A 26,026-nucleotide genomic window follows, 5' to 3' on the forward strand; every position below is an offset into this window, starting at 1 on the left:
CATAAATCTGTCTCTGATGTGTTGATGTTCAGGTAAACTGAAGAGAGGGTTAAAATAAGACAATGACAGAGGTAACTGTCTGTTTGATGTTCTTTGAGGCAACTCTTTGAGGCCCAATTCTACACAGTACCAGTATCCAGCCAGACCCATTGTTCCCACAGAACAGACTGTGTTTGTTGGACTGTTTGACTAGTCTTTGTTCCTTTGTGGTGCGTGTGCGTGTGTGTGTTGTATTTACTGAGGAGAATCTACTGAGTGAGTCACTTCCTGTGGTGTTCAGCTGCAGGGTCCCTGGGGAACAAAAGGCTTGTGATTGTGGTTCCTTTCTAATGTGGTGTTAAAGGTGATGAAATATGTGACATGAAGAGTTGTCAGGACTTGTCAAGATGGCTGAATCCTAGTGGTGAGGAGTGTTTACACCGTAGCTGTTTTTCTGAACACTGGTGTGTGTGTGTGTGTGTGTGTGTGTGTGTGTGTGTGTGTGTGTGTGTGTGTGTGTGTGTGTGTGTGTGTGTGTGTGTGTGTGTGTGTGTGTGTGTGTGTGTGTGTGTGTGTGTGTGTGTCCGACCCACTGAAGTACCCCCTCTCTCTTTTAAATGTCATGTTATATCTATATACAGTGTTGTAACGATGTGCAAATAGTTAAAGTACAAAAGGGAAAATAAATAAACATAAATATGGGTTGTATTTACAATGGTGTTTGTTCTTCACTGGTTGCCCTTTTCTTGTGGCAACAGGTCACACATCTTGCTGCTGTGATGGCACACTGTGGTATTTCACCCAGTAGATATGAGAGTTTATTGGGTTTGTTTTCTAATTCTTTGTCTGTCTGTCTGTCTGTCTGTCTGTCTGTCTGTCTGTCTGTCTGTCTGTCTGTCTGTCTGTCTGTCTGTCTGTCTGTCTGTCTGTCTGTCTGTCTGTCTGTCTGTCTGTCACAGGAGCCCAGTGGATGAAGAGGGGGTTCATGACTCCTTTAACCAGCTGATAGAGGATCAGAGACAGGAAGCCTTCGAGCTGCAGGAACTACAGAGAGAACTGGACGAGGAGGAAAGAGGTAGTGTGTGTGTGACTGTGTATAAGAGAAAAACTGTGTGTGTGTGTTAGAGGTCGACCGATTATGATTTTCCGATAACGATTATTGGAGGACAAAATATGCCGATTAACAGGCCGATTTTTAAATATTTATATTTTTTTGTAATAATGACAATTACAACAATACTGAATGAACACTTATTTTAACTTAATATAATAAATCAATTTAACCTCAAATAAATAATGAAACATGTTCAATTTGGTTTAAATAATGCAAAACAAAGTGTTGGAGAAGAACGTAAAAGTACAATATGTGCCATGTAAGAAAGCTAACGTTTAAGTTCCTTGCTCAGAACATGAGAACATATGAAAGCTGGTGGTTCCTTTTAACATGAGTCTTCAATATTCCCAGGTAAGATGTTTTAGGTTGTAGTTTTTATAGGAATTATAGCACTATTTCTCTCTATACGATTTGTATTTCATATACCTTTGACTATTGGATGTTCTTAAAGGCACTTTAGTATTGCCAGTGTAACAGTATAGCTTCCGTCCCTCTCCTCGCTCCTACCTGGGCTCAAACCAGGAACACATCGACAACAGCCACCCTCGAAGCAGCGTTACCCATGCAGAGGAAGGGAAAAAACTACTCCAAGTCTCAGAGCGAGTGACGTCTGAAACGCTATTAGCGTGCACCCGGCTAACTAGCTAGCCATTTCACATCGGTTACACCAGCCTAATCTTGGGAGTTGACAGGCTTGAAGGGGTGGGTATAATTTGTGGAACGTTTCAACAGGAATCTGTTCCAAAAAACGTAAAGTTAAAGGTTGCCAACCAACAACGCATACAAAGTAGCAACGCATACAAACCTAGCTAACTAGCTGCTGAATAGGCATCGACTCACCACGTAGCTTATTCTTAATGTTTGTCCATAGGCAACCAGAGTGAGGACAGACATTTTTCGGAATAAACGTGATGAGTGAAAAACGCAATGAAATAGACCACTCCCTACCCGGTATCTTATTCTGCCGCTATACAACTTTGTATGCGTTGTTTTTTGGAAACCTTGTTATTTACGAAGTTTTTGGAATAGATTCCTGTTGGAACGTTCCACAAATGATACCCACCTGGCTTGAAGTCATAAACAGCTTGAAGCACAGCGAAGAGCTGCTGGCAAAACGCACGAAAGTGCTGTTTGAATGAATGCTTACGAGCCTGCTGCTGCCTACCATCGCTCAGTCAGACTGCTCTATCAAATATCAAATCATAGACTTAATTATAACATAATAACACACAGAAATACAAGCCTTAGGTCATTAATATGGTCGAATCCGGAAACTATCATCTCGAAAACAAAAGTTTTTTCTTTCAGTGAAATAGGGAACCGTTCCGTATTTTATCTAACGGGTGGCATCCCTAAGTCTAAATATTCCTGTTACATTGCACAACCTTCAATGTTAAGTCATAATTACGTAAAATTCGGGCAAATTAGTTCTCAACGAGCTAGGCGGCCCAAACTGTTGCATATACCCTGACTGCGTGCAATGAACGCAAGAGAAGTGACACAATTTCATGTTAGCAGGCAATATTAACTAAATATGCAGGTTTAAAAATATATACTTGTGTATTGGTTTTAAAGAAAGGCATTGATGTTTATGGTTAGGTACATTGGTGCAACAACAGTGCTTTTTTTGCAAATGTGCTTGTTAAATCAACACCCGTTTGTCGAAGTAGGCTGTGATTCAATGAGAAATTAACAGGCACTGCATCGATTATATGCAACGCAGGACACATTAGATAAACTAGTAATATCATCAACCATGTGTAGTTAACTAGTGATTATGTTAAGATTGATAGTTTTTTATAAGATAAGTTCAATGCTAGCTTGCAACTTACCTTGGCTTCTTGCTGCCCTCGCGTAACAGGTAGTCAGCCTGCCATGCAGGCTCCTCGTGGAGTGCAATGTAAGGCAGGTGGTTAGAGCGTTGGACTAGTAACCGGAAGGTTGCAAAAACGAATCCCCCCTGAACAATGCAGTTAACCCCCGTTCCTAGGCCGTCATTGAAAATAAGAATGTGTTCTTAATCTGACTTGCCTAGTTAAAAAAAGGTGTAAAAAAAAGAATAATAAATAAATAATAATAATAATAATAATACAATTTTTTTTTTAAATTGCAAATCGGTGGCCAAAAATACCGATTACCGATTGTTATCAAAACTTGAAATCGTCCCTAATTAATCGGCCATTCCGATTAATCGGTCGACCTCTAGTGTGTGTGTGACTGTGTGTGACTGTGTATAAGAGAGAAACAGTGTGTGTGTTAGTGTGTGTGTGTGTGTGACTGTGTATAAGAGAGAAACAGTGTGTGTGTGTGTGTGTTAGTCTGTGTGTGTGTGTGTGTGTGTGTGTGTGTGTGTGTGTGTGTGTGTGTGTGTGTGTGTGTGTGTGTGTGTGTGTGTGTGTGTATACAGACGTAAACGTCATACTCCTTCCTCCAGACAGTGTAGCCTACCTGTCCAGCCCTGGTCGGGAGATATGGCGTGGGAACCAGTGGAGGGGTGAGGAGGGGGAGGATGAGGAAGAGGGGAGACAGTTAGACCCCCTTATAGAGGAACGCTGGTCCTCCGCCACCCTCAAAGTCCTCTCCTCTATGCCCAGCCGCACCATCGGTAAGTCACCCCTATGACACCCTTATGACATACTTATGACACCTCTACGACACTCTTATTACCGTCTTAAGATGGTTGTATGTACACCTAACTAGTATTTCTTCTGTTCACGCTTCATGAGAGAGAGAGCGAGGTAGTTTCAGAAGTCTAAACTATTTCTGCCATTGTCATGTGACTGTTAGTTCCTCTAGATAGCAGGTGCACCAGCAGCCAGCCAGCCAGCCTGCCAGCCAGCCAGCCAGCCACTATCAACACATCAACAGATACTGTATCTGACACAGAGGCTCTAAAAACACCATGGCACAAACTAGACTTCTGTCCCTCTACAAGACATAGTTTATCTACACACCTCCCCTCGCCCCCCTGTTAACTTCCTGTCCTCTCTCTAGGTCGTAGTGGAGGTGCTATCATCTCTCAGTACTAGACCCTGTTAACTTCCTGTCCTCTCTCTAGGTCGTAGTGGAGGTGCTATCATCTCTCAGTACTAGACCCTGTTAACTTCCTGTCCTCTCTCTAGGTCGTAGTGGAGGTGCTATCATCTCTCAGTACTAGACCCTGTTAACTTCCTGTCCTCTCTCTAGGTCGTAGTGGAGGTGCTATCATCTCTCAGTACTAGACCCTGTTAACTTCCTGTCCTCTCTCTAGGTCGTAGTGGAGGTGCTATCATCTCTCAGTACTAGACCCTGTTAACTTCCTGTCCTCTCTCTAGGTCGTAGTCGAGGTGCTATCATCTCTCAGTACTAGACCCTGTTAACTTCCTGTCCTCTCTCTAGGTCGTAGTGGAGGTGCTATCATCTCTCAGTACTAGACCCTGTTAACTTCCTGTCCTCTCTCTAGGTCGTAGTCGAGGTGCTATCATCTCTCAGTACTATAACAGGACCATGAAGTTGAGAAGACGCAGACAGAGCAGGCCTTCCATAAAAGACTTTTCCCGCTCCGCACGGCCCAGTATCCGTGGTTACGGCATGGAGTCAGACTCCATGGAGACCGAGGGTGTGGATGAGGAGGGTGAGGTCACTCACTTAAACGTTACACACGCACTGAAATACCAAAATTTTTGTTGTTGTAGTGATGTCATAACCTACGCATAACTAATGTGTGTGTGTGTGTGTGTCCGTCTCTGTGTGTGTGTGCGCGTCTTTGCGTGCGCGCTGCAGGGCGTAAGCGTGACCACTTGGTCAACAACCTTCAGAACCTCTCTCTGAGTGACCGGGTCAGGATGCTGCGAGCCATGCCTCTCTCTGTGGCAGAGAAGAGTGAGCTAAGGTATCTATAATCTTCTACCATCCCTCTATCCTGCTGTCCATCTCTCTCTCTCTCTCTCTCCATCCCTCTATCCTGCTGTCCATCTCTCTCTCTCTCTTTCTCCATCCCTCTATCCTGCTGTCCATCTCTCTCTCTCGTTCTCCATCCCTCTATCCTGCTGTCCATCTCTCTCTCTCTCTTTCTCCATCCCTCTATCCTGCTGTCCATCTCTCTCTCTTTCTCCATCCCTCTATCCTGCTGTCCATCTCTCTCTCTCTCTTTCTCCATCCCTCTATCCTGCTGTCCATCTCTCTCTCTCTTTCTCCATCCCTCTATCCTGCTGTCCATCTCTCTCTCTCTTTCTCCATCCCTCTATCCTGCTGTCCATCTCTCTCTCTCTTTCTCCATCCCTCTATCCTGCTGTCCATCTCTCTCTCTCTCTTTCTCCATCCCTCTATCCTGCTGTCCATCTCTCTCTCTCTTTCTCCATCCCTCTATCCTGCTGTCCATCTCTCTCTCTATCTTTCTCCATCCCTCTATCTTGCTGTCCATCTCTCTCTCTCTCTCTCTTTCTCCATCCCTCTGTCCTGCTGTCCATCTCTCTCTCTCTCTCTTTCTCCATCCCTCTGTCCTGCTGTCCATCTCTCTCTCTCTCTCTTTCTCCATCCCTCTATCCTGCTGTCCATCTCTCTCTTTCTCCATCCCTCTATCCTGCTGTCCATCTCTCTCTCTCTCTTTCTCCATCCTGCTGTCCATCTCTCTCTCTTTCTCTATCCTGCTGTCCATCTCTCTCTCTCTTTTCCATCCCTCTATCCTGCTGTCCATCTCTCTCTCTCTCTTTCTCCATCCCTCTATCCTGCTGTCCATCTCTCTCTCTCTCTTTCTCCATCCCTCTATCCTGCTGTCCATCTCTCTCTCTCTTTCTCCATCCCTCTATCCTGCTGTACATCTCTCTCTCTTTTTCTCCATCCCTCTATCCTGCTGTCCATCTCTCTCTCTTTCTTTCTCCATCCTGCTGTCCATCTCTCTTTCTCTATCCTGCTGTCCATCTCTCTCTCTCTCTTTCTCCATCCCTCTATCCTGCTGTCCATCTCTCTCTCTCTTTCTCCATCCCTCTATCCTGCTGTCCATCTCTCTCTCTCTCTTTCTCCATCCCTCTATCCTGCTGTCCATCTCTCTCTCTTTCTTTCTCCATCCTGCTGTCCATCTCTCTTTCTCTATCCTGCTGTCCATCTCTCTCTCTCTCTTTCTCATCCCTCTATCCTGCTGTCCATCTCTCTCTCTCTTTCTCCATCCCTCTATCCTGCTGTCCATCTCTCTCTCTCTCTTTCTCCATCCCTCTATCCTGCTGTCCATATCACTCTCTTTCTCCAAACCTCTATCCTGCTGTCCATTTCTCTCTCTTTCTCCATCCCTCTATCCTGCTGTCCATCTCTCTCTCTCTTTCTCCATCCCTCTATCCTGCTGTCCATCTCTCTCTCTCTCTTTCTCCATCCCTCTATCCTGCTGTCCATCTCTCTCTCTCTCTTTCTCCATCCCTCTATCCTGCTGTCCATATCTCTCTCTTTCTCCATCCCTCTATCCTGCTGTCCATCTCTCTCTCTCTCTTTCTCCATCCCTCTATCCTGCTGTCCATCTCTCTCTCTTTCTCCAAACCTCTATCCTGCTGTCAATTTCTCTCTCTTTCGCCATCCCTCTATCCTGCTGTCCATATCTCTCTCTCTCTGTCTATTTCTCCTATCTCTCTATCTATCCTCTCTCGCTCTTTCTCCTTTCAATTCAAGCGCTTTATTGGCATGGGAAACATATGTTAGCATTGCCAAAGCAAGGGAAGTAGATAATAATATACAAAAGTTAAATCAACAAAAATGAACAGTAAACATTACACTCACAGAAGTATCTCTTTCTCTCTCTCTCCTCCCTGCAGCTCTATCAGTAGGTCTCTTCCACAAGTGAGTGACAGAGGAATAGAGTATCATCTTGTAACCACCATCCCTCTCTCTCCCCCATCCCTCTCTCTCCCCTCCTCCCTCTCTCCCCATCCCTCTCTCTCCCCTCCTCCCTCTCTCCCTCATCCCTCTCTCCCCCATCCCTCTCTCTACCCTCCTCCCTCTCTCCCCCATCCCTCTCTCTCTCCCCTCCTCCCTCTCTCCCCCATCCCTCTCTCCCCTCCTCCCTCTCTCCCCATCCCTCTCTCTCTCCCCTCCTCCCTCTCTCCCCCATCCCTCTCTCTCTCCAGGGGGTTGGCTGGCAGGAAGGGTCAACGCTCCAATCACAGTCAGATCCCGTGTTGCAGCCAGCTCAAGTATCACATCATCATCGTAAGTCACACAGTCAGATCTCCTGCTCCAATATTACATTGGTCCAGTTTCGGATACATTTCAGACGGCCATCAGATTGCTGGATCATGTGATGTGGTTGCTCTCTGACATGTTGAACACCTATCCAGGCCTCAGCTGATCTGTCTAGACAGCAATCATGGTGTTTCTCCTAGTTTCTGTGGAAGTCAGGGGTTTATAGCTGTGGTCTCCCAGACAGCCAGCCAGACAGCCAGCCAGCCAGCCAGACAGCCAGCCAGACAACCAGCCAGCCAGACAGCTGTATGTGATGTTGGTGGGTGTTTCCTGTAGCTGTGTATCTACTGATGGTGTTCTAGTCCAGTTGTCCAGGACTTAATGTCCCTGTGAGGGTGAATCACCCTGTCCATTCTCTTAGACTAGGCCCTGCTCATTATGGGTGAATCACCCTGTCCATTCTCTTAGACTAGGCCCTGCTCATTATGGGTGAATCATACGGTCCATTCTCTTAGACTAGGCCCTACTCATTATGGGTGAATCATACGGTCCATTCTCTTAGACTAGGCCCTGCTCATTATGGGTGAATCATACGGTCCATTCTCTTAGACTAGGCCCTGCTCATTATGGGTGAATCATACGGTCCATTCTCTTAGACTAGGCCCTGCTCATTATGGGTGAATCATACGGTCCATTCTCTTAGACTAGGCCCTGCTCATTATGGGTGAATCATACGGTCCATTCTCTTAGACTAGGCCCTGCTCATTATGGGTGAATCATACGGTCCATTCTCTTAGACTAGGCCCTGCTCATTATGGGTGAATCACCCTGTCCATTCTCTTAGACTAGGCCCTGCTCATTATGGGTGAATCATACGGTCCATTCTCTTAGACTAGGCCCTGCTCATTATGGGTGAATCATACGGTCCATTCTCTTAGACTAGGCCCTGCTCATTATGGGTGAATCATACGGTCCATTCTCTTAGACTAGGCCCTGCTCATTATGGGTGAATCATACGGTCCATTCTCTTAGACTAGGCCCTGCTCATTATGGGTGAATCATACGGTCCATTCTCTTAGACTAGGCCCTACTCATTATGGGTGAATCATACGGTCCATTCTCTTAGACTAGGCCCTGCTCATTATGGGTGAATCATACGGTCCATTCTCTTAGACTAGGCCCTACTCATTATGGGTGAATCATACGGTCCATTCTCTTAGACTAGGCCCTGCTCATTATGGGTGAATCATACGGTCCATTCTCTTAGACTAGGCCCTGCTCATTATGGGTGAATCATACGGTCCATTCTCTTAGACTAGGCCCTGCTCATTATGGAGGGATGTCAAAGCAGAGTTTCTCCGATGACACAGTTGTGGAGGCAACTAAGTTATTATGAGACATTTTTAGTTAATGAGGAAACAGAATGTGTGTGTCCTATAATTGTAATTGTCTTTTCAATGGGTTAGTATGTGGACACAAACACTACTGTAGTTGACAGTCACCCTCTCTTCCCCTCCAGGCTCTGAGACAGAGCTGGTACAGCTGCCTCTCCTTCCTCCACTCCCTACAGCTGTGGCAGGTAAGGCTGTCTCTGTCTCTCTCTCACACACATTGTATCTCTCTGTTCTTTCTCACCATCTCTGTTCCTCTTCCCCAGGTGGCGCTGAAGAGGGTGAGCGGTCGTTTCGGCACCGGCGTCCTCTCTTACTTCCTGTTCGTCAAGACCCTCCTCTTCTTCAACATCTTCCTGTTCCTTGTCACGGGTTTGTTCCTGGCCCTGCCCCAGGCAGTACACCCCCCCACGTTAACCCAGGGACACGAAGCCTTCTCTGGGCTGGAGCTGCTCACTGGAGGGGTAAGAACCAGACATTCACCCCGAACCAAACACACTGTCCCATACCTCCAAACTGCACCAGACAGTACACCCTTCCAGGCTGCTCACTGGAGGGGGATCCCCATACCAAACATACCACCCCCTCTAATACTCTCCCCTCTCTCTCCCTCTCTCCCCCCCCCTCTCTCTCTCTCTCTCTCTCTCTCTCCCTCTCCCCCCTCTCTCTCTCTCTCTCTCTCTCCCTCCCTCTCTCCCCCTCTCTCTCTCTCTCTCTCTCTCTCTCTCTCTCTCTCTCTCTCTCTCTCTCTCTCTCTCTCTCTCTCTCTCTCTCTCTCTCTCTCTCTCTCTCTCTCTCTCTCTCTCTCTCTCTTTTCTCAGGGTTATTTCTCAGACTCAGTGATGTACTATGGTTACTATAGTAACTCTACCCTGTATAAGGACTGTAGAGTCACTAGTAGCAGTATGGACCAGCAGCCCAGTCCCTCTGTATCTAGAAGGACAATGGAAACAGACTGTGGAGTGAAGCTGTCCTACAGCATGCCCCTGGCATACTTCTTCACCATAGGAGTGGCTTTCTTCATCACCTGCATCATCCTCGTCTACAGGTGGGTGTGTCCCTGTCTCTCGTCTTCTTTCTCTTTCATCTCTATTGCTTTCTCTTTTTGATCAGGTGTCTGTGTGTGTGTGTGTGTGTGTGGGTGACTACTTCAGTATACACTGAGTGTACCAAACATTAAGAACACCTTCCTAATATTGAGTTGTATCACATTTTTCCCTCAGAACAGCCTCGTTGGGGAATGGACTGCATGGTGTTGAAAGCATTCCACAGGGATGCTGGTCCATGTTGACTCCAATGCTTCCCACAGTTGTGTCAAGTTGGATGGATGTCCTTTGGGTGGTGGACCATTCTTGATACACACGGGAAACTGTTGCGTGTGAAAAACCCAGCAGCGTTGCAGTTCTTGACACAAACCGGTGTGCCTGGCACCTACTAGCATACCCCATTCAAAGGCACTTAAATATTTTGTCTTGCCCATTCACCCTCTGAAGGGCACACACAATCCATGTCTCAATGCTTAAAAATCCTTCTATAACCTGTCTCCTCCCCTTCATCTACACTGATTGAAGTGGATTTAACAAGAGACATCAATAAGGGATCATAGCTTTCATCTGGATTCACCTGGTCAGTCTGCCATGGAAAGGTGTTCCTAATGTTTTGTCCATTCTATATTTAGGATATGTTAAACTACAGCTCTTACAGTAGTAACAGTTCACAAAGTAAGGTGTGTGTGTGTGTGTGTGTGTGTGTGTGTGTGTGTGTGTGTGTGTGTGTGTGTGTGTGTGTGTGTGTGTGTGTGTGTGTGTGTGTGTGTGTGTGTCGTCCCCCCAGCATGTCCAAGTCGTTTGGTCAGAGTTTCCGTATAGACAAGTCACATGGTATCCTAGCGATGAAGGTGTTCTGTTCCTGGGACTTTAAAGTCATCAAGAAGACCTCCGTCAAACTCCGATCTGAAAACATCTGCACCCAACTCAGGGTAGGAACACGTACACACACACCTTCTGTTTGTCTGGTATCCGTTTCAACTTCCTGATCTACATTGAGATGCTCCTGTTTTTCTTTTAATTCTTCAAAGGACATTCTCCTTACAGCGTCCTATACACACACACACACACACACACACACACACACACACACACACACACACACACACACACACCCATCACACACTTGAGGAAAACGCTAATTCTCCTACTTAATCACAATCACCTCTCCCCCTCCCTCTCTGTGTAGGAGTTGTTAGAGGAGACTAATCGTAACCATCTCCCTCTCTGTAGGAGTTGTTAGAGGAGACTAGTCGTAACCATCTCCCTCTCTGTAGGAGTTGTTAGAGGAGACTAGTCGTAACCATCTCTCTCTCTCTGTAGGAGTTGTTAGAGGAGACTAGTCGTAACCATCTCTCTCTCTCTGTAGGAGTTGTTAGAGGAGACTAGTCGTAACCATCTCTCTCTGTAGGAGTTGTTAGAGGAGACTAGTCGTAACCATCTCTCTCTCTCTGTAGGAGTTGTTAGAGGAGACTAGTCGTAACCATCTCTCTCTCTCTGTAGGAGTTGTTAGAGGAGACTAGTCGTAACCATCTCTCTCTGTAGGAGTTGTTAGAGGAGACTAGTCGTAACCATCTCTCTCTCTCTCTGTGTAGGAGTTGTTAGAGGAGGCTAGTCGTAACCATCTCTCTCTCTCTGTGTAGGAGTTGTTAGAGGAGACTAGTCGTAACCATCTCCCTCTCTGTAGGAGTTGTTAGAGGAGGCTAGTCGTAACCATCTCCCTCTCTCTGTAGGAGTTGTTAGAGGAGACTAGTCGTAACCATCTCTCTCTCTGTGTAGGAGTTGTTAGAGGAGACTAGTCGTAACCATCTCCCTCTCTCTGTAGGAGTTGTTAGAGGAGACTAGTCGTAACCATCTCTCTCTCTCTCTCTCTCTCTCTGTCTCTCTCTGTGTGTGTGTGTGTGTAGGAGTTGCTAGAGGAGACTAATCGTAAGCATGTGTGTGTGTGTGTGTGTGTGTGTGTGTGTGTGTGTGTGTGTGTGTGTGTGTGTGTGTGTGTGTGTGTGTAGGAGTTGCTAGAGGAGACTAATTGTAAGCATGTCTCTCTGTCTCTGTGTGTGTGTGTGTAGGAGTTGCTAGAGGAGACTAATCGTAAGCATGTCTCTCTGTCTCTGTGTGTGTGTGTGTAGGAGTTGCTAGAGGAGACTAATCGTAACCATGTCTCTCTGTCTCTGTGTGTGTGTGTGTGTGTGTAGGAGTTGCTAGAGGAGACTAATCGTAAGCATGTCCAGAAGACTGTGTGTCAGAGAATAGGACGTGTCCTGGTACATGTTCTGGCATGGTTCATCTGTATAGGCAGTACAGTGGCCTGTGTTCTAGCTCTCTACTACTTCTCTGAGTACATGCACAAGGTAAGAGACACACCTTTTCAGCTGCTGTACATTGCTTTCATCCTCCACTTCCGTCACACACCCTTTCTCTCCCTTCCTCCCTCCCTCTCTCTCTAGGACCTCCAGTACAGATCTCGTATTCCCACTAAGGACCCTCTCCTGAAGGAAGCCAGTCTGTTAGCCCTGCCAGTGGTAGTGTCTCTCATCAACCTCCTGCTCCCTGGCCTCTTCAACGCTACTGCCTGGATGGAGGAGTACGACTCGCCCAGCGTAAACACATACGTCGCCATCAGCAGGTAGAGGGATGGAACTGCAGTCCACAAACTTCATTTAGACTGTGTGTGTGTGTGTGTGTGTGTAGGAGTATGACTCCCCCTGCGTTCACACATACATCGCCATCTGTAGGTAGAGGTGTGGAAGTGCACCCTATAGACTTAATGAAGTTAATGGAGAGTTTATGGAAATCAAGAGAGTCTTGCTAGTTGACAGAAATGTGTGTGTGTGTGTGTGTGTGTGTGTGTGTGTGTGTGTGTGTGTGTGTGTGTGTGTGTGTGTGTGTGTGTGTGTGTGTGTGTGTGTGTGTGTGTGTGTGTGTGCTAAACATGTAAAAATATATACTATTTGTGTGTTTGAGGAACCTGATGTTGAAAGTGAGCGTGCTCGTAGTGCTGTGCTTCCATTGGCTGGGCCGGATCGCTTCTGACCCCCACAGCATCGGCCTGCAGGTGAGAGGAACATTCCCGTTCCAGTATCCCCATTCTGTCCCAACGTTCCCATTCTGTTCCGATTCTATCCCAACGTTCCATTTACAGCATTATGTACTCAACTGTGTCCCGAACTATTTTGCTCAAAATGAAATCTGTGCTGCTGTTATGACTGGTGTTTCATGTGTTGTTGATATTGTTTTTGTTGTGGTGTTGTTGTCAGTGCTGGGAGAGTTTTGTAGGACAAGAGCTGTACCGCTTCCTCCTCATGGACTTCATCTTTACCATACTGGACACCTTCTTTGGAGAGTTCCTCTGGAGGTGGGCTGTCTGTCTGTCTCTGTGTCTGTCTCTGTCCGTCTGTTCTGTGTCTGTCTGTCTGTTCTGTGTCTGTCTGTCTGTTCTGTGTCTGTCTGTCTGTTCTGTTTCTGTCTCTCTGTGTCTTTCTCTCGCTCTCATATTTTCTTGCTCATAACCTCGGCAACTCATTCAACGTGTTATATAGTCTCTATTGCTTTCTATCCCATTCTCAATTCTCTCTCTCTCTCTCTCCCCCAAACCCCCCCCCCCCCCCGCAGGTTGTTTTCTCAGAGGGTGTTGAAGAGGAAAAGAAAGCCTGTGTTTGACATCTCCAGGAACGTGTTGGAACTCATCTACGGACAGACACTGGCCTGGTATGAACTCTAACCCTGGTCCTGTACCTAGCCTCAACCCTGCACCTAGCCTCAACCCTGCACCTAGCCTTAACCCTGTACCTAGCCTCAACCCTGCACCTAGCCTCAACCCTGCACCTAGCCTTAACCCTGCACCTAGCCTAAACCCTGCACCTAGCCTCAACCCTGCACCTAGCCTTAACCCTGCACCTAGCCTAAACCCTGCACCTAGCCTCAACCCTGCACCTAGCCTCAACTCTGCTAAATGACGTAAATGTAAATGTCTGTATTGTGGTGATGTTGTATCATGTCTGTATTGTGGAGGTTGTAGTGATGTTGTATCATGTCTGTATTGTGGAGGTTGTAGTGATGTTGTATAATGTCTGTGTTGTGGAGGTTGTAGTGGTGTTGTATCTTGTCTGTGTTGTGGAGGTTGTAGTGATGTTGTATCATGTCTGTGTTGTAGTGATGTTGTATCATGTCTGTGTTGTGGAGGTTGTAGTGATGTTGTATCATGTCTGTGTTGTAGTGATGTTGTATCATGTCTGTATTGTGGAGGTTGTAGTGATGTTTTATCATGTCTGTGTTGTGGAGGTTGTAGTGATGTTGTATCATGTCTGTATTGTGGAGGTTGGGGTGATGTTGTATCATGTCTGTGTTGTAGTGATGTTGTATCATATCTGTGTTGTGGAGGTTGTAGTGATGTTGTATCATGTCTGTGTTGTAGTGATGTTGTATCATGTCTGTGTTGTGGAGGTTGTAGTGATGTTGTATCATGTCTGTATTGTGGAGGTTGTAGTGATGTTGTATCATGTCTGTATTGTGGAGGTTGTAGTGATGTTGTATCATGTCTGTATTGTGGAGGTTGTAGTGATGTTGTATCATGTCTGTGTTGTGGAGGTTGTAGTGATGTTTCATCATGTCTGTGTTGTGGAGGTTGTAGTGATGTTGTATCATGTCTGTGTTGTGGAGGTTGTAGTGATGTTGTATCATGTCTGTGTTGTAGTGATGTTGTATCATATCTGTGTTGTGGAGGTTGTAGTGATGTTGTATCATGTCTGTGTTGTAGTGATGTTGTATCATGTCTGTGTTGTGGAGGTTGTAGTGATGTTGTATCATGTCTGTATTGTGGAGGTTGGGGTGATGTTGTATCATGTCTGTGTTGTAGTGATGTTGTATCATATCTGTGTTGTGGAGGTTGTAGTGATGTTGTATCATGTCTGTGTTGTAGTGATGTTGTATCATGTCTGTGTTGTGGAGGTTGTAGTGATGTTGTATCATGTCTGTATTGTGGAGGTTGGGGTGATGTTGTATCATGTCTGTGTTGTGGAGGTTGTAGTGATGTTGTATCATGTCTGTATTGTGGAGGTTGTAGTGATGTTGTATCATGTCTGTATTGTGGAGGTTGTAGTGATGTTGTATCATGTCTGTGTTGTGGAGGTTGTAGTGATGTTTTATCATGTCTGTGTTGTGGAGGTTGTAGTGATGTTGTATCATCTCTGTGTTGTGGAGGTTGTAGTGATGTTGTATCATGTCTGTGTTGTAGTGATGTTGTATCATGTCTGTGTTGTGGAGGTTGTAGTGATGTTGTATCATGTCTGTATTGTGGAGGTTGGGGTGATGTTGTCTGTATTGTGGAGGTTGTAGTGATGTTGTATCATGTCTGTATTGTGGAGGTTGTAGTGATGTTGTATCATGTCTGTGTTGTGGAGGTTGTAGTGATGTTGTATCATGTCTGTATTGTGGAGGTTGTAGTGATGTTGTATCATGTCTGTGTTGTGGAGGTTGTAGTGATGTTGTATCATGTCTGTATTGTGGAGGTTGGGGTGATGTTGTCTGTATTGTGGAGGTTGTAGTGATGTTGTATCATGTCTGTATTGTGGAGGTTGTAGTGATGTTGTATAATGTCTGTGTTGTGGAGGTTGTAGTGATGTTGTATCATGTCTGTATTGTGGAGGTTGTAGTGATGTTGTATCATGTCTGTGTTGTGGAGGTTGTAGTGATGTTGTATCATGTCTGTGTTGTGGAGGTTGTGGTGATGTTGTATCATGTCTGTATTGTGGAGGTTGTAGTGATGTTGTATCATGTCTGTGTTGTGGAGGTTGTAGTGATGTTGTATCATGTCTGTATTGTGGAGGTTGTAGTGATGTTGTATCATGTCTGTGTTGTGGAGGTTGTAGTGATGTTGTATCATGTCTGTATTGTGGAGGTTGGGGTGATGTTGTCTGTATTGTGGAGGTTGTAGTGATGTTGTATCATGTCTGTATTGTGGAGGTTGTAGTGATGTTGTATCATGTCTGTGTTGTGGAGGTTGTAGTGATGTTGTATCATGTCTGTATTGTGGAGGTTGTAGTGATGTTGTATCATGTCTGTGTTGTGGAGGTTGTAGTGATGTTGTATCATGTCTGTGTTGTGGAGGTTGTAGTGATGTTGTATCATGTCTGTGTTGTAGTGATGTTGTATCATGTCTGTGTTGTGGAGGTTGTAGTGATGTTGTATCATGTCTGTGTTGTAGTGATGTTGTATCATGTCTGTGTTGTGGAGGTTGTAGTGATGTTGTATCATGTCTGTATTGTGGAGGTTGGGGTGATGTTGTATCATGTCTGTGTTGTAGTGATGTTGTATCATATCTGTGTTGTGGAGGTTGTAGTGATGTTGTATCATGTCTGTGTTGTAGTGATGTTGTATCATGTCTGTGTTGTGGAGGTTGTAGTGATGTTGTATCATGTCTGTATTGTGGAGGTTGGGGTGATGTTGTATCATGTCTGTGTTGTGGAGGTTGTAGTGATGTTGTATCATGTCTGTATTGTGGAGGTTGTAGTGATGTTGTATCATGTCTGTATTGTGGAGGTTGTAGTGATGTTGTATCATGTCTGTGTTGTGGAGGTTGTAGTGATGTTTTATCATGTCTGTGTTGTGGAGGTTGTAGTGATGTTGTATCATCTCTGTGTTGTGGAGGTTGTAGTGATGTTGTATCATGTCTGTGTTGTAGTGATGTTGTATCATGTCTGTGTTGTGGAGGTTGTAGTGATGTTGTATCATGTCTGTATTGTGGAGGTTGGGGTGATGTTGTCTGTATTGTGGAGGTTGTAGTGATGTTGTATCATGTCTGTATTGTGGAGGTTGTAGTGATGTTGTATCATGTCTGTGTTGTGGAGGTTGTAGTGATGTTGTATCATGTCTGTATTGTGGAGGTTGTAGTGATGTTGTATCATGTCTGTGTTGTGGAGGTTGTAGTGATGTTGTATCATGTCTGTATTGTGGAGGTTGGGGTGATGTTGTCTGTATTGTGGAGGTTGTAGTGATGTTGTATCATGTCTGTATTGTGGAGGTTGTAGTGATGTTGTATAATGTCTGTGTTGTGGAGGTTGTAGTGATGTTGTATCATGTCTGTATTGTGGAGGTTGTAGTGATGTTGTATCATGTCTGTGTTGTGGAGGTTGTAGTGATGTTGTATCATGTCTGTGTTGTGGAGGTTGTGGTGATGTTGTATCATGTCTGTATTGTGGAGGTTGTAGTAATGTTTTATCATGTCTGTGTTGTGGAGGTTGTGGTGATGTTGTATCATGTCTGTATTGTGGAGGTTGTAGTGATGTTGTATCATGTCTGTATTGTGGAGGTTGTAGTGATGTTTTATCATGTCTGTGTTGTGGAGGTTGTGGTGATGTTGTATCATGTCTTTATTGTGGAGGTTGTAGTGATGTTGTATCGTGTTGTGGAGGTTGGGATGATGTTGTATCATGTCTGTATTGTGGAGGTTGTAGTGATGTTGTATCATGTCTGTATTGTGGAGGTTGTGGTGATGTTGTATCATGTCTGTATTGTGGAGGTTGTGGTGATGTTGTATCATGTCTGTGTTGTGGAGGTTGTAGTGATGTTGTATCATGTCTGTATTGTGGAGGTTGGGGTGATGTTGTATCATGTCTGTGTTGTGGAGGTTGGGGTGATGTTGTATCATGTCTGTGTTGTGGAGGTTGTTGTGATATTGTATCATGTCTGTGTTGTAGTGATGTTGTATCATGTCTGTATTGTGGAGGTTGTAGTGATGTTGTATCATGTCTGTATTGTGGAGGTTGGGGTGATGTTGTATCATGTCTGTGTTGTGGAGGTTGTAGTGATGTTGTATCATGTCTGTATTGTGGAGGTTGTAGTGATGTTGTATCATGTCTGTATTGTGGAGGTTGTAGTGATGTTGTATCATGTCTGTGTTGTGGAGGTTGTGGTGATGTTGTATCATGTCTGTGTTGTGGAGGTTGTAGTGATGTTTTATCATGTCTGTGTTGTGGAGGTTGTAGTGATGTTGTATCATGTCTGTGTTGTGGAGGTTGTAGTGATGTTGTATCATGTCTGTGTTGTAGTGATGTTGTATCATGTCTGTGTTGTGGAGGTTGTAGTGATGTTGTATCATGTCTGTGTTGTAGTGATGTTGTATCATATCTGTGTTGTGGAGGTTGTAGTGATGTTGTATCATGTCTGTGTTGTAGTGATGTTGTATCATATCTGTGTTGTGGAGGTTGTAGTGATGTTGTATCATGTCTGTGTTGTAGTGATGTTGTATCATGTCTGTGTTGTGGAGGTTGTAGTGATGTTGTATCATGTCTGTATTGTGGAGGTTGTAGTGATGTTGTATCATGTCTGTGTTGTGGAGGTTGGGGTGATGTTGTATCATGTCTGTGTTGTGGAGGTTGTGGTGATGTTGTATCATGTCTGTATTGTGGAGGTTGGGGTGATGTTGTATCATGTCTGTATTGTGGAGGTTGTAGTGATGTTGTATCATGTCTGTATTGTGGAGGTTGTAGTGATGTTGTATCATGTCTGTGTTGTGGAGGTTGTAGTGATGTTGTATCATGTCGGTGTTGTGGAGGTTGGGGTGATGTTGTATCATGTCTGTGTTGTGGAGGTTGTAGTGATGTTGTATCATGTCTGTGTTGTGGAGGTTGTAGTTATGTTGTATCATGTCTGTGTTGTGGAGGTTGTACTGATGTTGTATCATGTCTGTGTTGTGGAGGTTGTAGTGACGTTGTATCATGTCTGTATTGTGGAGGTTGGGGTGATGTATCATGTCTGTGTTGTGGAGGTTGTGGTGATGTTGTATCATGTCTGTATTGTGGAGGTTGGGGTGATGTTGTATCGTGTCTGTGTTGTGGAGGTTGTAGTGATGTTGTATCATGTCTGTGTTGTGGAGGTTGTGGTGATGTTGCATCATGTCTGTATTGTGGTGATGTTGTATCGTGTTGTGGAGGTTGTAGTGATGTTGTATCATGTCTGTGTTGTAGTGATGTTGTATCATGTCTGTGTTGTGGAGATTTTAGTGATGTTGTATCATGTCTGTATTGTGGAGGTTGGGGTGATGTTGTCTGTATTGTGGAGGTTGTAGTGATGTTGTATCATTTCTGTATTGTGGAGGTTGTAGTGATGTTGTATCATGTCTGTGTTGTGGAGGTTGTGGTGATGTTGTATCATGTCTGTATTGTGGAGGTTGTAGTGATGTTTTATCATGTCTGTGTTGTGGAGGTTGTGGCTATGTTGTATCATGTCTGTATTGTGGAGGTTGTAGTGATGTTGTATCATGTCTGTATTGTGGAGGTTGTAGTGATGTTTTATCATGTCTGTGTTGTGGAGGTTGTGGTGATGTTGTATCATGTCTTTATTGTGGAGGTTGTAGTGATGTTGTATCGTGTTGTGGAGGTTGGGATGATGTTGTATCATGTCTGTATTGTGGAGGTTGTAGTGATGTTGTATCATGTCTGTATTGTGGAGGTTGTGGTGATGTTGTATCATGTCTGTATTGTGGAGGTTGGGGTGATGTTGTATCATGTCTGTATTGTGGAGTTTGTAGTGATGTTGTATCATGTCTGTGTTGTGGAGGTTGTAGTGATGTTGTATCATTTCTGTGTTGTGGAGGTTGTAGTGATGTTGTATCATGTCTGTATTGTGGAGGTTGTAGTGATGTTGTATCATGTCTGTGTTGTAGTGATGTTGTATCATGTCTGTATTGTGGAGGTTGTGGTGATGTTGTATCATGTCTGTGTTGTGGAGGTTGTAGTGATGTTGTATCATGTCTGTATTGTGGAGGTTGGGGTGATGTTGTCTGTATTGTGGAGGTTGTAGTGATGTTGTATCATGTCTGTATTGTGGAGGTTGTAGTGATGTTGTATCATGTCTGTGTTGTGGAGGTTGTAGTGATGTTGTATCATGTCTGTGTGGAGGTTGTAGTGATGTTGTATCATGTCTGTGTTGTGGAGGTTGTAGTGATGTTGTATCATGTCTGTGTTGTGGAGGTTGTAGTGATGTTGTATCATGTCTGTATTGTGGAGGTTGGGGTGATGTTGTCTGTATTGTGGAGGTTGTAGTGATGTTGTATCATGTCTGTATTGTGGAGGTTGTAGTGATGTTGTATCATGTCTGTGTTGTGGAGGTTGTAGTGATGTTGTATCATGTCTGTATTGTGGAGGTTGTAGTGATGTTGTATCATGTCTGTGTTGTGGAGGTTGTAGTGATGTTGTATCATGTCTGTGTTGTGGAGGTTGTGGTGATGTTGTATCATGTCTGTATTGTGGAGGTTGTAGTGATGTTTTATCATGTCTGTGTTGTGGAGGTTGTGGTGATGTTGTATCATGTCTGTATTGTGGAGGTTGTAGTGATGTTGTATCATGTCTGTATTGTGGAGGTTGTAGTGATGTTTTATCATGTCTGTGTTGTGGAGGTTGTAGTGATGTTGTATCATGTCTGTATTGTGGAGGTTGGGGTGATGTTGTATCATGTCTGTGTTGTGGAGGTTGGGGTGATGTTGTATCATGTCTGTGTTGTGGAGGTTGTAGTGATGTTGTATCATGTCTGTGTTGTAGTGATGTTGTATCATGTCTGTGTTGTGGAGGTTGTAGTGATGTTGTATCATGTCTGTATTGTGGAGGTTGGGGTGATGTTGTATCATGTCTGTGTTGTGGAGGTTGTAGTGATGTTGTATCATGTCTGTATTGTGGAGGTTGTAGTGATGTTGTATCATGTCTGTATTGTGGAGGTTGTAGTGATGTTGTATCATGTCTGTATTGTGGAGGTTGTAGTGATGTTTTGTCATGTCTGTGTTGTGGAGGTTGTAGTGATGTTGTATCATGTCTGTGTTGTGGAGGTTGTAGTGATGTTGTATCATGTCTGTGTTGTAGTGATGTTGTATCATGTCTGTGTTGTGGAGGTTGTAGTGATGTTGTATCATGTCTGTGTTGTAGTGATGTTGTATCATATCTGTGTTGTGGAGGTTGTAGTGATGTTGTATCATGTCTGTATTGTGGAGGTTGGGGTGATGTTGTCTGTATTGTGGAGGTTGTAGTGATGTTGTATCATGTCTGTATTTTGGAGGTTGTAGTGATGTTGTATCATGTCTGTGTTGTGGAGGTTGTAGTGATGTTGTATCATGTCTGTGTTGTGGAGGTTGTAGTGATGTTGTATCATGTCTGTGTTGTGGAGGTTGTGGTGATGTTGTATCATGTCTGTATTGTGGAGGTTGTAGTGATGTTTTATCATGTCTGTGTTGTGGAGGTTGTGGTGATGTTGTATCATGTCTGTATTGTGGAGGTTGTAGTGATGTTGTATCATGTCTGTATTGTGGAGGTTGTAGTGATGTTTTATCATGTCTGTGTTGTGGAGGTTGTAGTGATGTTGTATCATGTCTGTATTGTGGAGGTTGGGGTGATGTTGTATCATGTCTGTGTTGTGGAGGTTGGGGTGATGTTGTATCATGTCTGTGTTGTGGAGGTTGTGGTGATGTTGTATCATGTCTGTATTGTGGAGGTTGTAGTGATGTTTTATCATGTCTGTGTTGTGGAGGTTGTGGCTATGTTGTATCATGTCTGTATTGTGGAGGTTGTAGTGATGTTGTATCATGTCTGTATTGTGGAGGTTGTAGTGATGTTTTATCATGTCTGTGTTGTGGAGGTTGTGGTGATGTTGTATCATGTCTTTATTGTGGAGGTTGTAGTGATGTTGTATCGTGTTGTGGAGGTTGGGATGATGTTGTATCATGTCTGTATTGTGGAGGTTGTAGTGATGTTGTATCATGTCTGTATTGTGGAGGTTGTGGTGATGTTGTATCATGTCTGTATTGTGGAGGTTGGGGTGATGTTGTATCATGTCTGTATTGTGGAGTTTGTAGTGATGTTGTATCATGTCTGTGTTGTGGAGGTTGTAGTGATGTTGTATCATTTCTGTGTTGTGGAGGTTGTAGTGATGTTGTATCATGTCTGTGTTGTGGAGGTTGTAGTGATGTTGTATCATGTTTGTGTTGTGGAGGTTGTAGTGATGTTGTATCATGTCTGTGTTGTGTAGGTTGTAGTGATGTTGTATCATGTCTGTATTGTGGAGGTTGTAGTGATGTTGTATCATGTCTGTGTTGTAGTGATGTTGTATCATGTCTGTATTGTGGAGGTTGTGGTGATGTTGTATCATGTCTGTGTTGTGGAGGTTGTAGTGATGTTGTATCATGTCTGTATTGTGGAGGTTGGGGTGATGTTGTCTGTATTGTGGAGGTTGTAGTGATGTTGTATCATGTCTGTATTGTGGAGGTTGTAGTGATGTTGTATCATGTCTGTGTTGTGGAGGTTGTAGTGATGTTGTATCATGTCTGTATTGTGGAGGTTGTAGTGATGTTGTATCATGTCTGTGTTGTGGAGGTTGTAGTGATGTTGTATCATGTCTGTGTTGTGGAGGTTGTGGTGATGTTGTATCATGTCTGTATTGTGGAGGTTGTAGTGATGTTTTATCATGTCTGTGTTGTGGAGGTTGTGGTGATGTTGTATCATGTCTGTATTGTGGAGGTTGTAGTGATGTTGTATCATGTCTGTATTGTGGAGGTTGTAGTGATGTTTTATCATGTCTGTGTTGTGGAGGTTGTAGTGATGTTGTATCATGTCTGTATTGTGGAGGTTGGGGTGATGTTGTATCATGTCTGTGTTGTGGAGGTTGGGGTGATGTTGTATCATGTCTGTGTTGTGGAGGTTGTAGTGATGTTGTATCATGTCTGTGTTGTAGTGATGTTGTATCATGTCTGTGTTGTGGAGGTTGTAGTGATGTTGTATCATGTCTGTATTGTGGAGGTTGGGGTGATGTTGTATCATGTCTGTGTTGTGGAGGTTGTAGTGATGTTGTATCATGTCTGTATTGTGGAGGTTGTAGTGATGTTGTATCATGTCTGTATTGTGGAGGTTGTAGTGATGTTGTATCATGTCTGTATTGTGGAGGTTGTAGTGATGTTTTGTCATGTCTGTGTTGTGGAGGTTGTAGTGATGTTGTATCATGTCTGTGTTGTGGAGGTTGTAGTGATGTTGTATCATGTCTGTGTTGTAGTGATGTTGTATCATGTCTGTGTTGTGGAGGTTGTAGTGATGTTGTATCATGTCTGTGTTGTAGTGATGTTGTATCATATCTGTGTTGTGGAGGTTGTAGTGATGTTGTATCATGTCTGTATTGTGGAGGTTGGGGTGATGTTGTCTGTATTGTGGAGGTTGTAGTGATGTTGTATCATGTCTGTATTTTGGAGGTTGTAGTGATGTTGTATCATGTCTGTGTTGTGGAGGTTGTAGTGATGTTGTATCATGTCTGTGTTGTGGAGGTTGTAGTGATGTTGTATCATGTCTGTGTTGTGGAGGTTGTGGTGATGTTGTATCATGTCTGTATTGTGGAGGTTGTAGTGATGTTTTATCATGTCTGTGTTGTGGAGGTTGTGGTGATGTTGTATCATGTCTGTATTGTGGAGGTTGTAGTGATGTTGTATCATGTCTGTATTGTGGAGGTTGTAGTGATGTTTTATCATGTCTGTGTTGTGGAGGTTGTAGTGATGTTGTATCATGTCTGTATTGTGGAGGTTGGGGTGATGTTGTATCATGTCTGTGTTGTGGAGGTTGGGGTGATGTTGTATCATGTCTGTGTTGTGGAGGTTGTAGTGATGTTGTATCATGTCTGTGTTGTAGTGATGTTGTATCATGTCTGTGTTGTGGAGGTTGTAGTGATGTTGTATCATGTCTGTATTGTGGAGGTTGGGGTGATGTTGTATCATGTCTGTGTTGTGGAGGTTGTAGTGATGTTGTATCATGTCTGTATTGTGGAGGTTGTAGTGATGTTGTATCATGTCTGTATTGTGGAGGTTGTAGTGATGTTGTATCATGTCTGTGTTGTGGAGGTTGTGGTGATGTTGTATCATGTCTGTGTTGTGGAGGTTGTAGTGATGTTTTGTCATGTCTGTGTTGTGGAGGTTGTAGTGATGTTGTATCATGTCTGTGTTGTGGAGGTTGTAGTGATGTTGTATCATGTCTGTGTTGTAGTGATGTTGTATCATGTCTGTGTTGTGGAGGTTGTAGTGATGTTGTATCATGTCTGTGTTGTAGTGATGTTGTATCATATCTGTGTTGTGGAGGTTGTAGTGATGTTGTATCATGTCTGTGTTGTAGTGATGTTGTATCATATCTGTGTTGTGGAGGTTGTAGTGATGTTGTATCATGTCTGTGTTGTAGTGATGTTGTATCATGTCTGTGTTGTGGAGGTTGTAGTGATGTTGTATCATGTCTGTATTGTGGAGGTTGTAGTGATGTTGTATCATGTCTGTATTGTGGAGGTTGTAGTGATGTTGTATCATGTCTGTGTTGTGGAGGTTGGGGTGATGTTGTATCATGTCTGTGTTGTGGAGGTTGTGGTGATGTTGTATCATGTCTGTATTGTGGAGGTTGGGGTGATGTTGTATCATGTCTGTATTGTGGAGGTTGGGGTGATGTTGTATCATGTCTGTGTTGTGGAGGTTGTAGTGATGTTGTATCATGTCTGTGTTGTGGAGGTTGGGGTGATGTTGTATCATGTCTGTGTTGTGGAGGTTGTAGTGATGTTGTATCATGTCTGTGTTGTGGAGGTTGTAGTTATGTTGTATCATGTCTGTGTTGTGGAGGTTGTAGTGATGTTGTATCATGTCTGTGTTGTGGAGGTTGTAGTGACGTTGTATCATGTCTGTATTGTGGAGGTTGGGGTGATGTATCATGTCTGTGTTGTGGAGGTTGTGGTGATGTTGTATCATGTCTGTATTGTGGAGGTTGGGGTGATGTTGTATCATGTCTGTGTTGTGGAGGTTGTAGTGATGTTGTATCATGTCTGTGTTGTGGAGGTTGTGGTGATGTTGCATCATGTCTGTATTGTGGTGATGTTGTATTGTGTTGTGGAGGTTGTAGTGATGTTGTATCATGTCTGTGATGTTGTATCATATCTGTGTTGTGGAGGTTGTAGTGATGTTGTATCATGTCTGTGTTGTGGAGGTTGTAGTGATGTTGTATCATGTCTGTGTTGTAGTGATGTTGTATCATATCTGTGTTGTGGAGGTTGTAGTGATGTTGTATCATGTCTGTGTTGTAGTGATGTTGTATCATATCTGTGTTGTGGAGGTTGTAGTGATGTTGTATCATGTCTGTGTTGTAGTGATGTTGTATCATGTCTGTGTTGTGGAGGTTGTAGTGATGTTGTATCATGTCTGTATTGTGGAGGTTGTAGTGATGTTGTATCATGTCTGTGTTGTGGAGGTTGGGGTGATGTTGTATCATGTCTGTGTTGTGGAGGTTGTGGTGATGTTGTATCATGTCTGTATTGTGGAGGTTGGGGTGATGTTGTATCATGTCTGTATTGTGGAGGTTGTAGTGATGTTGTATCATGTCTGTATTGTGGAGGTTGTAGTGATGTTGTATCATGTCTGTGTTGTGGAGGTTGTAGTGATGTTGTATCATGTCTGTGTTGTGGAGGTTGGGGTGATGTTGTATCATGTCTGTGTTGTGGAGGTTGTAGTGATGTTGTATCATGTCTGTGTTGTGGAGGTTGTAGTTATGTTGTATCATGTCTGTGTTGTGGAGGTTGTACTGATGTTGTATCATGTCTGTGTTGTGGAGGTTGTAGTGACGTTGTATCATGTCTGTATTGTGGAGGTTGGGGTGATGTATCATGTCTGTGTTGTGGAGGTTGTGGTGATGTTGTATCATGTCTGTATTGTGGAGGTTGGGGTGATGTTGTATCGTGTCTGTGTTGTGGAGGTTGTAGTGATGTTGTATCATGTCTGTGTTGTGGAGGTTGTGGTGATGTTGCATCATGTCTGTATTGTGGTGATGTTGTATCGTGTTGTGGAGGTTGTAGTGATGTTGTATCATGTCTGTGTTGTAGTGATGTTGTATCATGTCTGTGTTGTGGAGATTTTAGTGATGTTGTATCATGTCTGTATTGTGGAGGTTGGGGTGATGTTGTCTGTATTGTGGAGGTTGTAGTGATGTTGTATCATTTCTGTATTGTGGAGGTTGTAGTGATGTTGTATCATGTCTGTGTTGTGGAGGTTGTGGTGATGTTGTATCATGTCTGTATTGTGGAGGTTGTAGTGATGTTTTATCATGTCTGTGTTGTGGAGGTTGTGGCTATGTTGTATCATGTCTGTATTGTGGAGGTTGTAGTGATGTTGTATCATGTCTGTATTGTGGAGGTTGTAGTGATGTTTTATCATGTCTGTGTTGTGGAGGTTGTGGTGATGTTGTATCATGTCTTTATTGTGGAGGTTGTAGTGATGTTGTATCGTGTTGTGGAGGTTGGGATGATGTTGTATCATGTCTGTATTGTGGAGGTTGTAGTGATGTTGTATCATGTCTGTATTGTGGAGGTTG

The 26,026-nt window shown here is 44.0% G+C and overlaps 1 protein-coding gene across 3 annotated transcripts in view; it reads left to right on the forward strand.

Annotated features, from left to right (window-relative positions):
- Positions 1 to 26,026, forward strand: part of LOC106593098 (transmembrane channel-like protein 6) — an 85,032-nt gene that overhangs the window by 42,843 nt on the left and 16,163 nt on the right. For all 3 annotated transcript variants that reach the window (XM_045709164.1, XM_045709166.1, XM_045709165.1), the window contains exons 3-16: positions 939 to 1,054; positions 3,528 to 3,698; positions 4,536 to 4,706; positions 4,856 to 4,964; positions 7,183 to 7,264; positions 8,757 to 8,816; positions 8,895 to 9,092; positions 9,450 to 9,676; positions 10,462 to 10,606; positions 11,870 to 12,025; positions 12,122 to 12,300; positions 12,639 to 12,729; positions 12,932 to 13,029; positions 13,287 to 13,382. In XM_045709164.1, coding sequence (XP_045565120.1) covers positions 939 to 1,054; positions 3,528 to 3,698; positions 4,536 to 4,706; positions 4,856 to 4,964; positions 7,183 to 7,264; positions 8,757 to 8,816; positions 8,895 to 9,092; positions 9,450 to 9,676; positions 10,462 to 10,606; positions 11,870 to 12,025; positions 12,122 to 12,300; positions 12,639 to 12,729; positions 12,932 to 13,029; positions 13,287 to 13,382 — 1,899 coding nt within the window. The remainder of the gene's footprint in view (positions 1 to 938; positions 1,055 to 3,527; positions 3,699 to 4,535; positions 4,707 to 4,855; positions 4,965 to 7,182; positions 7,265 to 8,756; positions 8,817 to 8,894; positions 9,093 to 9,449; positions 9,677 to 10,461; positions 10,607 to 11,869; positions 12,026 to 12,121; positions 12,301 to 12,638; positions 12,730 to 12,931; positions 13,030 to 13,286; positions 13,383 to 26,026) is intronic.

The sequence above is a fragment of the Salmo salar genome, chromosome ssa02 (assembly GCF_905237065.1).
Source record: "Salmo salar chromosome ssa02, Ssal_v3.1, whole genome shotgun sequence".
Taxonomy (NCBI): Eukaryota; Metazoa; Chordata; class Actinopteri; order Salmoniformes; family Salmonidae; genus Salmo; species Salmo salar.